We start from the raw sequence: 14,468 nt of genomic DNA, 5'->3' as shown, positions 1-14,468 counted from the left end.
CCAGTGAGTAGTGAGTTCGGCTCCAGCTCCAAGGGACCTCGTGTCTGCACCGCTGCTGATCGCATCGCCCTCGTGCCCTCTCGACGCCGTGAGCGCTGCTCACACCTGCAACAGAATCATCGACATCGACGACTGCTGAGGCCTGATCGACACCGAAGACGGGACGCCGGATTGCTCGACGCCGCTGATCATCGTGTGCTTCATTTTCCAAGGTACTGTGTTGTTGGGGGTCCGCGTGACTCCGGGCTCGACGTAGCGCTCCTCGCGGTCGACGCCGAACCTTTGGATTAACTGTACCTCAACGTCGTGTAGCTCCCGTGTGGGTTACATTGTTGCTAAGAACTGTGTTTCCAGGAGAAGAGTTGCTTTGATACGAAAAGACTTTGTGCTGAAGAAGAAACTACCTTTGAACTATTATTTTCCCTTCCAAAAGTATTTATTAAGATTGTGTATATTTTTGTCGTTATTTGGTCTTGTGCTAAACCTTATATAAAAATCCTTATTTTTATAATACTACTGTGTCGTGTCCATTTGTAGTGTATTCACTTGATTACTGTATGTGGTCATAAATGCTTAACACGCAGCCTCTGAGATAAGCCTGTTCTGCTCTGCCAAGCTACCAAGGGGGTGAGCAGGGGTTATCAAAGGGTGATCCCCTTGCCCTGACTAGAAAAGGTGTGTCCCTATTTGTCAGAAGTGCATACCTCTGCCAACTAGAGACAGCCGGTTCTAACACTGTCCCTCATTTGTTTTCCATTTCCTTTAAGTTTTGTTTTACATTTTACTTAAGTATGGTGAGGCCATGGTAAGCTGTATATTTATTTCTTACTTTATTCTTGATTGGTGGGTTTGTTAAACATCGACCTCTTTGACATTTATGCTGAACGTTGTCTTGCTGCTTATCAATTGTGAACCAAGTTTCCACTTAACTGAGGGTCGTTTGACTCTCATGTTCCCTGGTTTTGGGCCTTGTGTGAGTTCAGCCATTGGTCACGTCGAGTCTTTGGCATCTCCATCTCATAGCCTGACACCTTTGCTAAGGGCACTTAAAGTTAAACCTGCTCCATTTTATATTCTATGTATAATGCTTGTTGGTTAATAACATGAGCAACACTTTGAAACAGACTGTCAAAACTGTAAGAACATTATTGATTATTTCTAAATGTAAAATTATTTTCTTTCAGGCTGAAAATGTCCAAAGTGGTGGTGGTTGGAGATTTGTACGTTGGAAAAACTAGCCTCATAAACAGGTATTACTTTTTGATCTTTCATTGGATGTTTCTAATACTCCATCTTCCTAAACCCATACTTCGAGTAACAGAGCCTTAAAAGTGCTTCTGGTAGCAGCACAATCGGTGCGCGTTCATCTTGTTCCGCTGGCTACCACTGTGACCAGTAACTCAGAAGTTGTAGCTGTGCTGTAGTTTCAGCTGGAGACTATTTCTGTCAACTAGGTGAGATGTCTTAATAAACTCAGCAACTCTACCACATGGAAGCAGCTCCTTTAAACAACAGCATTTTTAGATAGACTTGGTAAAGTTAGGTATTTATTGTAGCTTTATATTTTTTAAACCTATTTGCTTTAAATGGTGATTATCATTTACATTAGCCCAGATTTGAAGACTTTAAAAGTAACAAAATATACATGCCTTGACAAAGAGGGCAGTCGTAAGGTATTTTGAGTGAAAACTAGTGCCCATGTTTTGTGACAAAGAACAGTAATGCTCCCATTCCATGTTCCCAAAATTCTGAAGAAACCAACGAGGGCACCTAATACTGATATTCACTCTTTGCTGTGTAACAAAAGTTACGAAATTTCTGACCTGACATAATGCAAAAAATTTATTTTCCTCTTTTATTTTGTGAATATTTGCTGGCAGAGGCTTAACTGTATCTGATTTTGACCACATTTCTTCATGAGACTAATCTCATGTGATTCTCATTTTTTCTTAGCATTTAACATCCATTTAATTTTTAACACCCATCACTCTGCTTGTTTTAATAATGCAAAAAACTTTGCAAAACCAGGGATCCAAATTGTTTAACATACTTTTTTGATATCTCATCAATAATTGCGATCGGTTCTTCTAGAAATCTTGACAATTTTATCTATATAACATCTTTAAACAAGTCTTATTTTTTGTGTGAATAAATCTTTATTGGGTTTTTAAAGGAACACATTCAACTTCTTGGGGTGGGGAACATAGTGAACCTTCAGTTTTCAAGTATGAGCATTAAACACATGCAAAGCAAACACCATGGGTGACCTACAATCTGGGTAAATGCTTGCCAAGAGATGCAACTCTCAATTGTCATGGGCGATCTCCACAGGGTATGCTGCCCACCATCGCAACCCTTCCACTCTCAAAAGGAACATACGGACCAGGACTTTGGGACACTGCATCCCTTCACATATTTGACATTTGCAAGCACTATACAGTGAAACCATTGTTTAAACTCATTAGGAAAGAACCAAACGAGTGTGTAAAATAAACACTACATGTAGGTTAATTATCAGCTGTTAATCTAAATTTTTTGAAACCAGAGCTTTCATGTGCACAATATTAGTCACCCATTCAGTTGCAATAAGACTTAACCAGTTACCTCATGTCCCTTTACTGCCTGCCTTGACTTCTTTCGGAATCTGGCAGGCATTTCTGACAGTTTTTCAATAGTACCAGAAAATGTATTGATTCTATTGGAATCAATAACAGAAAAGGATATCAGAAAGGGTATTGAATCTTCTTGTAAAAAACCCTTAACTCATATATTTTTGTATTTTATTATTTATTGATAGTCATACTTTGTAACAAAGTTAACTGTATTTATGTTTGTTGTAGTACAGTTTTGCTACCTGTCATGCACCCATTTACTATGGAAATCCAGACTACTGCATTACATATTCCCACCATAGTCCTCTTTTCTTTCCATGCCTTATTTCACTCTGGGTGTCTCCCCTGCCTGACTTCAAAATAGAAATACTCACTCTCCATCAACATGCAAGAAGGATCCTCCAAGGATGCCTCTGCCATTGAGTACCGCTTCTGGTTATCTGTGTGTTCCCACCGTTCCCATGGCATACTCGTAGCCCCACAAGCAATCTAGTGCATCAAAGTAGATTTCCCCCACAGAGCACTGCAATCTTTTTGTGCTAGCTCTTCCAGAGAGCAAGGGTTAAAATGTCAGTATTTCCAAATCTAATAGGTAGGTGCAGGGTATGGGTGGTGTCTGATGCTAATGGCAGTTTTTGGATATCTCCGGTACTGTAATGATCACACTTCAAGCCCAGGGGTATGTCCTTTTCTTCTTGCCACTATACCTGGGTCCAGACTGTTACATGTGATGAAAAAACTAAGCACTTGTAAATGATATATTTATTGATGCTCAGAAACTCTGATGAATGCTGGCATCTTGTCTTGTTGCCAGTACACAACCTCAAGTGTCTCTGCTTTTTACCTTCGTCTCTTTACTTCTCAAATGTCCACTGAGTGTGCAGAACTACATAATCCAGTAACAAATAAGGTTTACTCCAGTAAAAAATAGGTGTTCGAGGCATATGGGCTGCAGATGGTACATTATGAATAGATCGCCATCTGGTGTTGGGCTCGGATGATTGCACTTTGTTTTTCTCTTGGAGAGTCTTTTGTATCTTGGTGACTCCTCCCTTGGTTGGTAGTGCGCATGGGCATCGGCTCCATCCTTAGATTGTTTTTTTCCGCCATCGGGTTCGGATGAGGATCGAGACGCTCCAGATCAACTTCGGAAGAAAGTGATTTATCGGCGCGTATTCCCTTTCCAATTCGACGGTATTGTTATCGAACGCGTTCATTTCCATTCCGACGCGTTGCAAATTAAAAATCAAAGAGAAAAACTTGGATCTACGTCGAAGAACAGGAGGCCTTTCTCGACGCAGTCAAGCCCGGAGTCCATGGAAAGGACTCCATTCAAAAAATGTCCAAAGTGTGGTGCTAAGTTCCCACACAAGGACCTACACGAGGTGTGCAACCTCTGTCTGTCGCCGGAACACGAATCCAGGGACTGCGAAGCCTGCGCAGCATTCTCCTCCAAGCTAACGATTAGAAATCGTCGAGCTCGAAGACACGAGGTTTCCAGAATGCAGGCGGAAGCGATCCTGGAGTTGTTCGGAGACGACCAAATCGAGGAAGAAGATGAAGAACAGTCGGGGTCGGAAGGGGACCAGTCGGAGACTGAGGAACTCATCGATCAACAAACCGTGAGTGACGACGTCCCCTTACCGAAAAACCGACCCCGTGCGGTAACGACCCCGCCCTCGGGCCCGGTCAAACCGCTGAAAAAAGTTTCCGACGCCCCGCCCTCGGGCCCGGCAACGAAACTGAAAGTGAAACCGAAACACTCGGACTCCCACCATGTCGGATCCGACAAAAGGGCGACATCGACTTCGACACCGAGGCTACATGCAAAGGAGAGCTCGGTACCGAAACATTCCATGTCGAAACATAAATATTCCTTATCGCCCAAAAGACACTCGATACCAAGAAAGTCGGAATCGAGCAAACATTCGGTGCCGAAAACAACAAGATCTGACGATCGAAAACAAAAGCACCTCTCGGAACCAGCACCTTCGGTACCGATTCAGGAGCAACACACAGATCCAAAACAAAAGATCTTGTTTATTGATCCACAAACTGGGAAAGTGGTCACAAAGAAGAGAAAGAGTGAACAATCAGAAGATAAACCTCTTCCTCCAAAGAAGAGAACAATGGGGACTAATATAACTCCTCCTGCTTCTCCTCGTCCTAGGGTCACACCCTCTTCTCCTATTCCTCACAATAGGCCAAATATTCCTACACCTTCCACACCAAGACCAGCTACACCTCAGTCAGATGTAGACAGTGATCTAGGGGAGGGAGAACCTCAGGGGGATGATGAAACCATCCCAGATGAGGAGGACCCATGGGAAAATTATGATGTAGGGTCAGATGAGGACAATGACCCAGAACTATATCCCTCAAAGCCTTCACCACCTGATGATAACACAGGCTTTGTGCAGCTCATTAATAGGGCAGCAAAATATCACAAGTTAGACATGCATACAGAACCTCAAATAGAAGATTTCCTGTTAGAGACTCTACCTAATGCACAGAGAACATCAAGTACTCTTCCTATGTTAAAGGGTCTTCTTACTCACACAGAGGAAATATTCGAAAACCCAGTGAGAGCCAGGGTGTTAAACCCAAGAATTGATAAAAAATACAAAGCGGCTCCAAAGGACCCAATTTTTATTAAAGGACATGTACCTCTAGACTCGCTGGTGGTCTCAAACGCTCGTAAAAGAGCAAACTCATTATCTACAGGAGAGGCACCTCCACCAGATAAAGAATCAAAGCTGATAGATGCATCAGGCAAACGAGTAGCATCACAGGCAGCGAATAGCTGGCGTATAGCAAATACACAAGCACTACTCGCACGGTATGACAGGGCACATTACGATGAGTTAGAGAAACTTCTCATACATCTCCCAAAAGAACACCAGAAAAAGGCAGATCAATTAATACAGGAAGGTAAAATAATAACCAACACTTCCATTAAGTGTGCATTAGACGCAGCAGACACTGCAGCAAGGTCTATTAACACAAGTGTCATGCTAAGAAGGCATGCATGGCTTAGAATCTCAGGATTCAAACAAGAAGTACAAACAGCACTATTGAACAAACCATTTGATCAAAAAACATTGTTTGGTTCAAGCACAGACGAGGCATTAGAAAAAATGAAGAAAGATACGGAAACGGCTAAGTCAATGGGAGCATTGCAACAGCCAACACACAGAGGTTCCTTTCGTAGATCCACCTATAGAGGGGGCTCAAAGAACACAGGAACAAATCAGCAAACCACATCTTTCACACCAACATCACCCAGAGGTAATTCAAGAGGCAGTTACAGAGGTAACAACAATAAGGGTAGAGGCCGCGGAAATAATAACAACCGCAACGCCTCAACACCAAAACAGTGACTTCATAGAACTCCCCCCAGACCACATAACACCGGTCGGGGGACGTCTATCACAGTTCCTACCTGTCTGGGAAAACATCACGTCAGACAAGTGGGTGAGACAAATTATCCAACATGGTTATTGCCTAGAACTCACAGCTACCCCACCAAACATCCCCCCCAAACAGCGTCCAATGAGTCAAGATCATCTAACATTGTTAAGAGAAGAAGTTCTAGCACTTCTACAAAAGCATGCAATAGAGAAGGTCCCAAAGGATCAACAAGGAACGGGAGTATACTCTCTATACTTCCTGATCCCCAAAAAGGACGGGTCCCTAAGACCGATATTAAACCTCAGACCTCTCAATGCGTACATAAATTCGGAGCATTTCCACATGGTCACGCTCCAACAAGTACTCCCTTTACTGAAGAAAGGGGACTTTCTTTCTACACTGGATCTAAAAGACGCTTACTTTCATATCCCAATTCACAAAGCCCACAGGAAATACCTAAGGTTTGTGTTAGAAGGACAACACTATCAGTTCAAAGTCCTTCCGTTCGGTGTCACAACAGCACCAAGAGTTTTCACAAAATGTCTAGCTGTGGTGGCAGCACACCTAAGAAGACAACAAATACATGTCTTCCCATACTTGGACGATTGGCTAATAAAGGCCAAGTCAAAGGAAGAATGTCTTCACAACACACAGAAGACAATCCAATTGCTGCACCACCTAGGGTTCACGGTGAACTACAAAAAATCACACCTGCAACCAAACCAGATTCAGCAATACCTGGGGGCTACAGTAGACACAGAGAAGGCAATAGCATACCCCAACCCAATCAGAGTACAGACAATGGTCGGGTTAATACAAAGATTTCAACCACAACACTTACTACCAGCACGAGTGTTTATGCAACTATTAGGCATGATGTCCTCCTGCATACAGCTAATACCACATGCCAGACTACAAATGCGCCCACTACAAGAGTGTCTAGCGACACAGTGGAATCAGGCTCAAGGTCAGATTACAGATCTGGTGTTGGTAAACGACCGGACGCATCGCTCTCTGAAGTGGTGGAACACAGAAAACATTTCCAAGGGACGGTCGTTCCTAGAGCCAATTCCACAAGTGACGATAACAGCGGACGCATCGCTCTCCGGATGGGGAGCGCATATGGACAGATACACAGTACAAGGGAAGTGGAGTGTGCAGCAAAAGAAACTGCACATCAACTACCTAGAACTATTAGCAATATTTCTAGCACTAAAGGCTTTCCTAATACAAATAGCAGGGAAAGCAGTCCTGATCAGAACAGACAACATGACTGCAATGTATTATATTCAAAAACAGGGGGGGACACACTCTCTCCAACTGTCCAGACTAGCACAGGACATATGGAGATGGGCCATTCCTCAAAAGATCTACCTGTTAGCGGAACACCTACCAGGAGTTCAAAATCAAATAGCAGACATCCTAAGCAGACAGTCAGAACAAGTACACGAATGGGAGCTGCACGACCAAATACTACAGCCATTCTTCCAAAAATGGGGGCAACCAGAGATAGATCTGTTTGCCAATCATCAGAACGCAAAATGCAAAGAATTCGCATCCAGGTACCCACACCAAAGGTCCCAGGGCAATGCACTGTGGATAAATTTGTCCAACAAATTTGCTTACGCGTTCCCTCCTCTACCACTAATTCCATTACTGGTTCGGAAACTACAGCAACACTCAATGACAATGATACTAGTGGCACCCACGTGGGCAAGACAGCCGTGGTTCACCACGCTGCTACAACTCTCACAAGTACCACATCAAAAGCTAAGGTTATTACCCATGCATCTTACACAGAACCATGGAGAAATAATGCACCCAGATCCCAAACAACTGAACCTAGCGATCTGGCTCCTGAGGTCATAGAGTTTGGGTATTTAGATTTACCACCAGAATGCATGGAAATCATTAAACAAGCAAGACGTCCTACCACCAGAGCATGCTATGCAGCAAAATGGAAGAGGTTTGCTATACACTGTAACAGTAAGCACATCAACCCTCTGGACGCATCCACTAAACAAATCATTTGCTATTTACTACACCTACAGCAATGTAACCTAGCATATACCTCTATCAGAGTTCATCTCGCAGCCATAGCGGCGTACCTACAAAACAGGCAACATCTGTCACTGTTTAAAGTACCAGCAATTAAAGCTTTCATGGAAGGACTCAAAAGAGTCATTCCACCAAGAAGACCACCTTCCCCAGTCTGGAATCTCAACATAGTGCTTACCAGACTAATGGGGCCACCCTTTGAACCTATGCATAGGTGTGAAATACAATTCCTCACATGGAAGGTGGCCTTCCTCATAGCTATCACGTCACTTAGAAGAGTAAGTGAGCTGCAGGCTTTTACGATTCAAGAACCATTTATGCAGCTACACCAAAATAAAGTGGTTCTTAGAACAAACCCAAAATTCTTACCGAAGGTTATTTCAGCATTCCACATCAATCAGTCAGTGGAATTACCGGTTTTCTTTCCAAAACCACAAACAGTAGCTGAAAGAGCCCTACATACACTGGACGTTAAAAGGGCCATATTGTACTATATAGAAAGAACACAAACTTTCAGAAAGACAAAACAGCTATTTGTTGCGTTTTCTCCTACACATAAAGGCAATCCCATCTCCAAAGCGGGCATTGCCAGATGGATTGTAAAATGCATTCAAATATGCTACTTAAAGGCAAAGAGAACATTAACTGTTCCTCCTAGAGCTCACTCTACACGTAAACTAGGAGCATCTATGGCATTTCTGGGAAACATTCCACTAGATGACATATGCAGAGCAGCTACCTGGGTTACACCGCACACCTTCACAAAGCACTATTGTGTAGATGTGCACACAACACAACAAGCTAGAGTGGGACAAGCAGTATTAAAAACATTGTTTCAGACAGTTGCAACAGACACGGGCGACCACCGCTAGGGAGAGAACTGCTGTATAGTCTATTCATAATGTACCATCTGCAGCCCATATGCCTCGAACGGAATATGCTACTTACCAGTATGCATCTGTTCTTGGCATAGAGGGCTGCAGAGTGGTACATGCCCTCCCAGCCTCCCCGGAAACCTGTGTCTGTTCCAACATTATCTTATTTAGATACACTTACATGGGCACTCTTATATGTATTCTACTATACTACTCCATCTAACCCTACTATGGCAAAACAATCTAAGGATGGAGCCGATGCCCATGCGCACTACCAACCAAGGGAGGAGTCACCAAGATACAAAAGACTCTCCAAGAGAAAAACAAAGTGCAATCATCCGAGCCCAACACCAGATGGCGATCTATTCATAATGTACCACTCTGCAGCCCTCTATGCCAAGAACAGATGCATACTGGTAAGTAGCATATTCCTTATTGATTCGTGCCTGCCGGAAAAAAAACATACATCTCTAAAGTTTTAAAATCAAAACTAATAAGGGACCTCAATGATATACAGTAGATACCAACTAACACCTATTCTGTGGATGCAAAGTGCCATTGCTACGTATATGATCCATAATCTCTGCCACAGTGGTGAGCACCCACATTCCCAGCCACCAATCACGCATTGTACCAGTTGGTTGCTATGCCAACGAGAGTGATTGATAAAATAGCAGTCTGTGATTGATAGAGAAAGGACAAGCCATGTTCCCTTCTGTGATGTATTGGATGCACTTGGGCATGTTTGTAGATGGTGACATTGCCAGGTATTCCACAAGAAACTGATGGGCCATGGATGCTGACTTTTCAGTAGGCTCTGAGATAAGCAAACAATAGGGGAACGTAGGACAGGCGGACAAGGAAGTATATTTAACGTCAACGATATGAATCCTCCAAAGGCCCATGATAATTGTTCTCGCCTCATTCTGAATTTTCTCCTCTAGGTTTTGCAAGGACAGTTTTGATCGTGACTACAAGGCAACCATTGGAGTGGACTTTGAAATTGAGCGGTTTGAAATTGCTGGGATTCCATACAATCTCCAAATGTAAGTTGGGGTGTCTTGCTGTTTTCTGTAAGCAAGGTATTATTGAGCAAAGTTACCAATGGCTGTGATACAACTGAAGTAATTATCATCTTCTCCACTCCTGTCTTTCTCGTGCTTGTCTGCTTTGTCCTTCTTGACCCCCAACTCCCCTCTAACAGATGGGATACTGCAGGGCAGGAGAAGTTTAAGTGCATTGCAAGTGCATATTACAGAGGAGCTCAGGGTGAGTATTTAACATTGCATCTGCCATCAGGAATGTCCTATTTTAATGCTCTATGAAACTATCCAGCAATTTTTCTGACTCTATTTCTATCTACTCACATATCTACAGTGCACCCCTCTTCATAATCCCACTGCAAAGAACCTTATTTCTTACGTGAATCCCCCACATCTTAATCCATCTGCATGGAGCTGTCTCCTAATTCAGATTTGCTTTTTCGGGTCTGTCAGCTACTTTGTACCCCATTCAAATCTTTCTGCTACATCAGCTCTACATAAACCATTTTCTGTCTTCCTATCCTTTCCAATCCCCTGGGGCCTCTTCCAAATCCTTTTCTCTGTCTGTTCCTTGCAGCCTTATTCATATTTCTCAGTCCAATCAAGTTTCCACATTTCTGTCCTTTCCTGCTAGCTCCTCAGCGTCTGGTTCACATTCTTCTGCAATATTAGTTCTCACTGCTGCTCTGTTATCATTTTCCCATCTCATCAGCAACAGCAACTAGGCTTGCCACCTCCCTCCTGGCAATTCACAGACAGGGACTGGCTACAGGGCGTTTTGGCATGCTGCCGAGCTGATGGCTGATTTCGTTGATGGGGACCTACGTGTGCTGAACGAAATTCGTTTTGCTTTGTTTATTTCAAAGCACACGCAGGTCTCCATCAACCAAATTAGCCCCCACCGCAGTGACATCAGCCCCCAGCTTGGCAGCATGCCAAAACCCCCGGTAGCCAGTCCAACTCTGTTCACAGACACTGTTTATAGACCTTTGCATCTGTGTGACAACCTAATGCAAGCTAGGTGTTGTAGTCCTGTTTTGTTTCCATTAAACAAATTAGACCAACACACCTGAAAAGAGTGAATTTGTTGGTGGACTGGAGAAAGTGTCTGTAATTGCCTGGAGCGAGCTGATCACCCTGTGAGCTACTTTTTCTTCTTCTTCAACCCTTGTAGCTCCACAAGTCTCTCTCTCTCTTCATTCCCCTTTCTCCAACACACTAGTCATTATGGTATCTATCTGCCCAATCTACTGTGCAGGATATCTCGCAAATTCTTCTTTCATCATTGCTCTTGGCTTGGGGCTCCTTGGGACTTTTCTTCTAGATTTCTTTAGATCCTCATAACAATTCCTACATATATTATGGACGATTTTACAGGTCCCCAAGCTCTGTCCCAAGCAGCAGCAAAATATCAAGCCAGAATGATGGATAAAATATATTCAAATAAAGAAACAAAATCAAAGAATGTATAACAATAATTGAGTCAGTTACAAAATAGGAGAAAAAAACTCTGCACCTGCACCTAGAACAAAACAAAGATAACAAATCACTCCATTCTTTTCACTAAGAACTAGCCTTACACCCTTCGGATGAAAGACTGTGTCAAGCTGTTGTATCTCAATTAAGGGAGCTCGACCCCTGGCCTTCCCTTAAAGTTTTTGTCATTGGACATAACTTAGACCCTTGAAACTGATATGCACATGCACTGGTAACCAGTATAGTTTGGGTGGTTCTGTCAGTTAAGACAGTATCACTTAGTTCTAATTTTTCAGATCGACTTAATGGGGCACTTTTGAAATGTCAATGAAAATTTAACTCTCATTTTAACCAAAATAATATAAAGAACTGGACAACTGTATTGAATTTCTGGGCAGATACAAAAGGGGTCAGCTCTTAAGATCTTGTAAGTGGAATACAATAATTGACTAGCTACAAACATAAGGATTTTATGTGCATTACAGTATTAAGTATAAGATTTTTGGTCACTCCCTGTGTAGCAAAGTTTGACTTTGTGTTCCATAAATGAGACTGGGACGTTCATAGGGCCATACTCTCTGGCATCCACAATGATTATGTTTCGTTTCCTAATGTTAAATAGTTTGAGAATATGTGCTTTAACAATGTTATTCTTGATCTCCTCAAAGGACTATTCCCTTTCTGGACACTAAACATACTCTCTCTTATTTCAAGCAACTTTCTGATAGCTGCATTTTCCTACTAATCCTGACCCAATGGATATCTTCCTGGTGCCAGACTGGATCCGTAAACCTTTATTTCACAGCAATCACTCTACAAAGTCGCTAAGTGGTGCAATGTAGTTTCAGCCGCAACTCCGCCCACCACATTAGATGACATCGGGGTACATAAGGTGCCAACAGACTGACTCACGTCATTTCCTATTTTTGATGCAAGTCCATAGCTGTTTTCTGTGATTCACTGTCAAACTTCCTCAGTTTTTGACAGGGTCTCTCATCCGTGACAGATAAAGAGTACAATTAATCCTAAAGTTAAAGTTAGATATGTTGGTAGAAAGTCTTGTGGCACTCTCATTGTTCCTCTGAAAAACAACAGGACTACTGGTCTCCTACCACAATGTCTAATGTCACACATAAAAGGAATAGCAACTTATTCTTTAGTTTTTATTGTAATCTTTTTCTATTGTGACTTGCTGGATATTCGAAATTTGAATCTTTAAGCATTTGTTTGGACAATTACTATCTTCAATTCTTATTTGGTGGTTGCATGTCATTATTGTAAATGTTGAACTGGGAATGAGGGGCTTACTCAAAACAGTGGCACACATACACCATACATTAACACTCACTCTTGAAATAGGCTACAACTATAAAGGGACTGAGTTTTGGTGTGGGACACCTCTATACACGTACCAACCTCTGGTTTATTTATTTATTTGTGTATTTTGTAAAGCGCAACAGCTGCCCCAACGGGGCGTCCCGGCGCTGATAAATCATGGAACTTGGAGGCTAGGCACCAATGGGGCATTATATGGGGAAGAGATGTGTTTTCAGGGACTTTCGGAATGCTAATTCGGTTTGGCAGGCTCGTAGTCCAACCGGGAGGTTATTCCAACACCGAGTGGCACAGACCTCGAATGTTTTCCCTCCGGCGCGAGTACGTTTAAATCTAGGGGTTTCCAGCAGAAGTAGGGAATTTGAGCGTAATGTCCTGGTGTTGACATACGGTCTCAGAGTGCTTTTCAGATGGGCCGAGCCTTTGCCCTTGGAGGCCCGGAAAGCCAGGGTCATGGCCTTAAAAATACATCTCTTGGAAATGGGGAGCCAGTGGAGTTTACGGAGGTGTGGGGAGATGTGATGTCTGGCAGGAATTCTCTCCACCAGCCGAGCAGCAGCATTCTGGACAGTCTGTAGCTTGTGGCATAGGCCTGCTGTGATGCCAAGGTATAGTGCGTTGGCGTAGTCCAGGTGAGATATTATCAGGGCTTGTACCACAGTCTTACGGCAGTCCATCGGCAGGTAGTTGATGAGCCGTCTAATTGTCTTGATCTTAGCAAAACAGGATGCTGCTACTGTTTGAACCTGGGCGTTAAAACTGAGATGATTATCCCAGCGCACTCCCAGGTTTCTCACCGAGTCTTTAGGCGTGGGGGCATGGCCGAGATCATCCGGCCACCATAAATTAGAATCAAGAGGGGAAGATGAGTTAAAAAACAGAATCTCTGTCTTTCCAGTGTTGAGTCGGAGGGAATTGGAGTCCATCCAGCTAGAGATGTCTCTTAGACAGTTTTTCAATGGGTCGAAGGCAGAGGCAGTGGGGGTATCAAAGGTGAAGAGTAACTGAATGTCGTCAGCGTAGGAGGTGGATTTAATCCCAGTTTGCGCAATCAGTTTAGCCAAGGGGGAGAAGTAAACATTGAACAAGAGCGGACTCAGGGAGGAGCCCTGTGGAACTCCCCATTTAAGTGGTCTAGCGGTGGAGGTGTAGGGAGGGGTGTATACCTGCTGAGTACGGTCACCCAGGTAGGAAGAGAGCCATCTCAACACAGTACCGCCGATACCCAGGTCTCCCAGCCTTCTCAGCAGGATCTTATGAGAGACGGTGTCAAATGCTGCTGAGAGATCCAGCAGCACTAACACCGCCCTCGACCCTCGATCCAGCGTCCATCTCACTGAGTCAGCCATTTCAACAAGGGCCGACTCCGTGCTGTGGCCCGATCGAAAGCCGTGCTGAGAGTCATGCAGGAGCCCATGGGATTCGATGTAGTTGGCAAGCTGGGCGTGCACCAGTTTTTCCAGGATCTTAGCTGGGGCAGGCAGGAGAGAGATGGGCCTGTAGTTACTAGGGTTATCTTGGTCAAGATCGGGTTTCTTAAGGATGGGGACTAGGGACGCATGCTTCCATTTTGCGGGAAAAATGCCCGTTCTCAGGGATTAGTTCCAGATATGGTTAAGGAGTGGATTGAGCAGGGGTGCCAGTTTTTTATATTGTTT

General features: G+C 43.6%; 1 protein-coding gene across 2 annotated transcripts in view; it reads left to right on the top strand.

Annotated features, from left to right (window-relative positions):
• Window positions 1–14,468, top strand: part of RAB36 (RAB36, member RAS oncogene family) — a 133,816-nt gene that overhangs the window by 67,596 nt on the left and 51,752 nt on the right. For both annotated transcript variants that reach the window (XR_015300875.1, XM_086942802.1), the window contains exons 4-6: window positions 1,185–1,250; window positions 9,901–10,002; window positions 10,161–10,225. Coding sequence is in view for 1 of the 2 variants with exons in the window: in XM_086942802.1 (XP_086798928.1) it covers window positions 1,185–1,250; window positions 9,901–10,002; window positions 10,161–10,225 (233 nt within the window). In the remaining variant the exon portion in view is untranslated. The remainder of the gene's footprint in view (window positions 1–1,184; window positions 1,251–9,900; window positions 10,003–10,160; window positions 10,226–14,468) is intronic.

The sequence above is a fragment of the Lissotriton vulgaris genome, chromosome 11 (genome assembly GCF_964263255.1).
Source record: "Lissotriton vulgaris chromosome 11, aLisVul1.2, whole genome shotgun sequence".
NCBI classification, from domain to species: Eukaryota; Metazoa; Chordata; class Amphibia; order Caudata; family Salamandridae; genus Lissotriton; species Lissotriton vulgaris.
The sequence above is the reverse complement of the archived record's forward strand: the minus strand, read 5'-3'. Positions and strand labels throughout refer to the sequence as shown.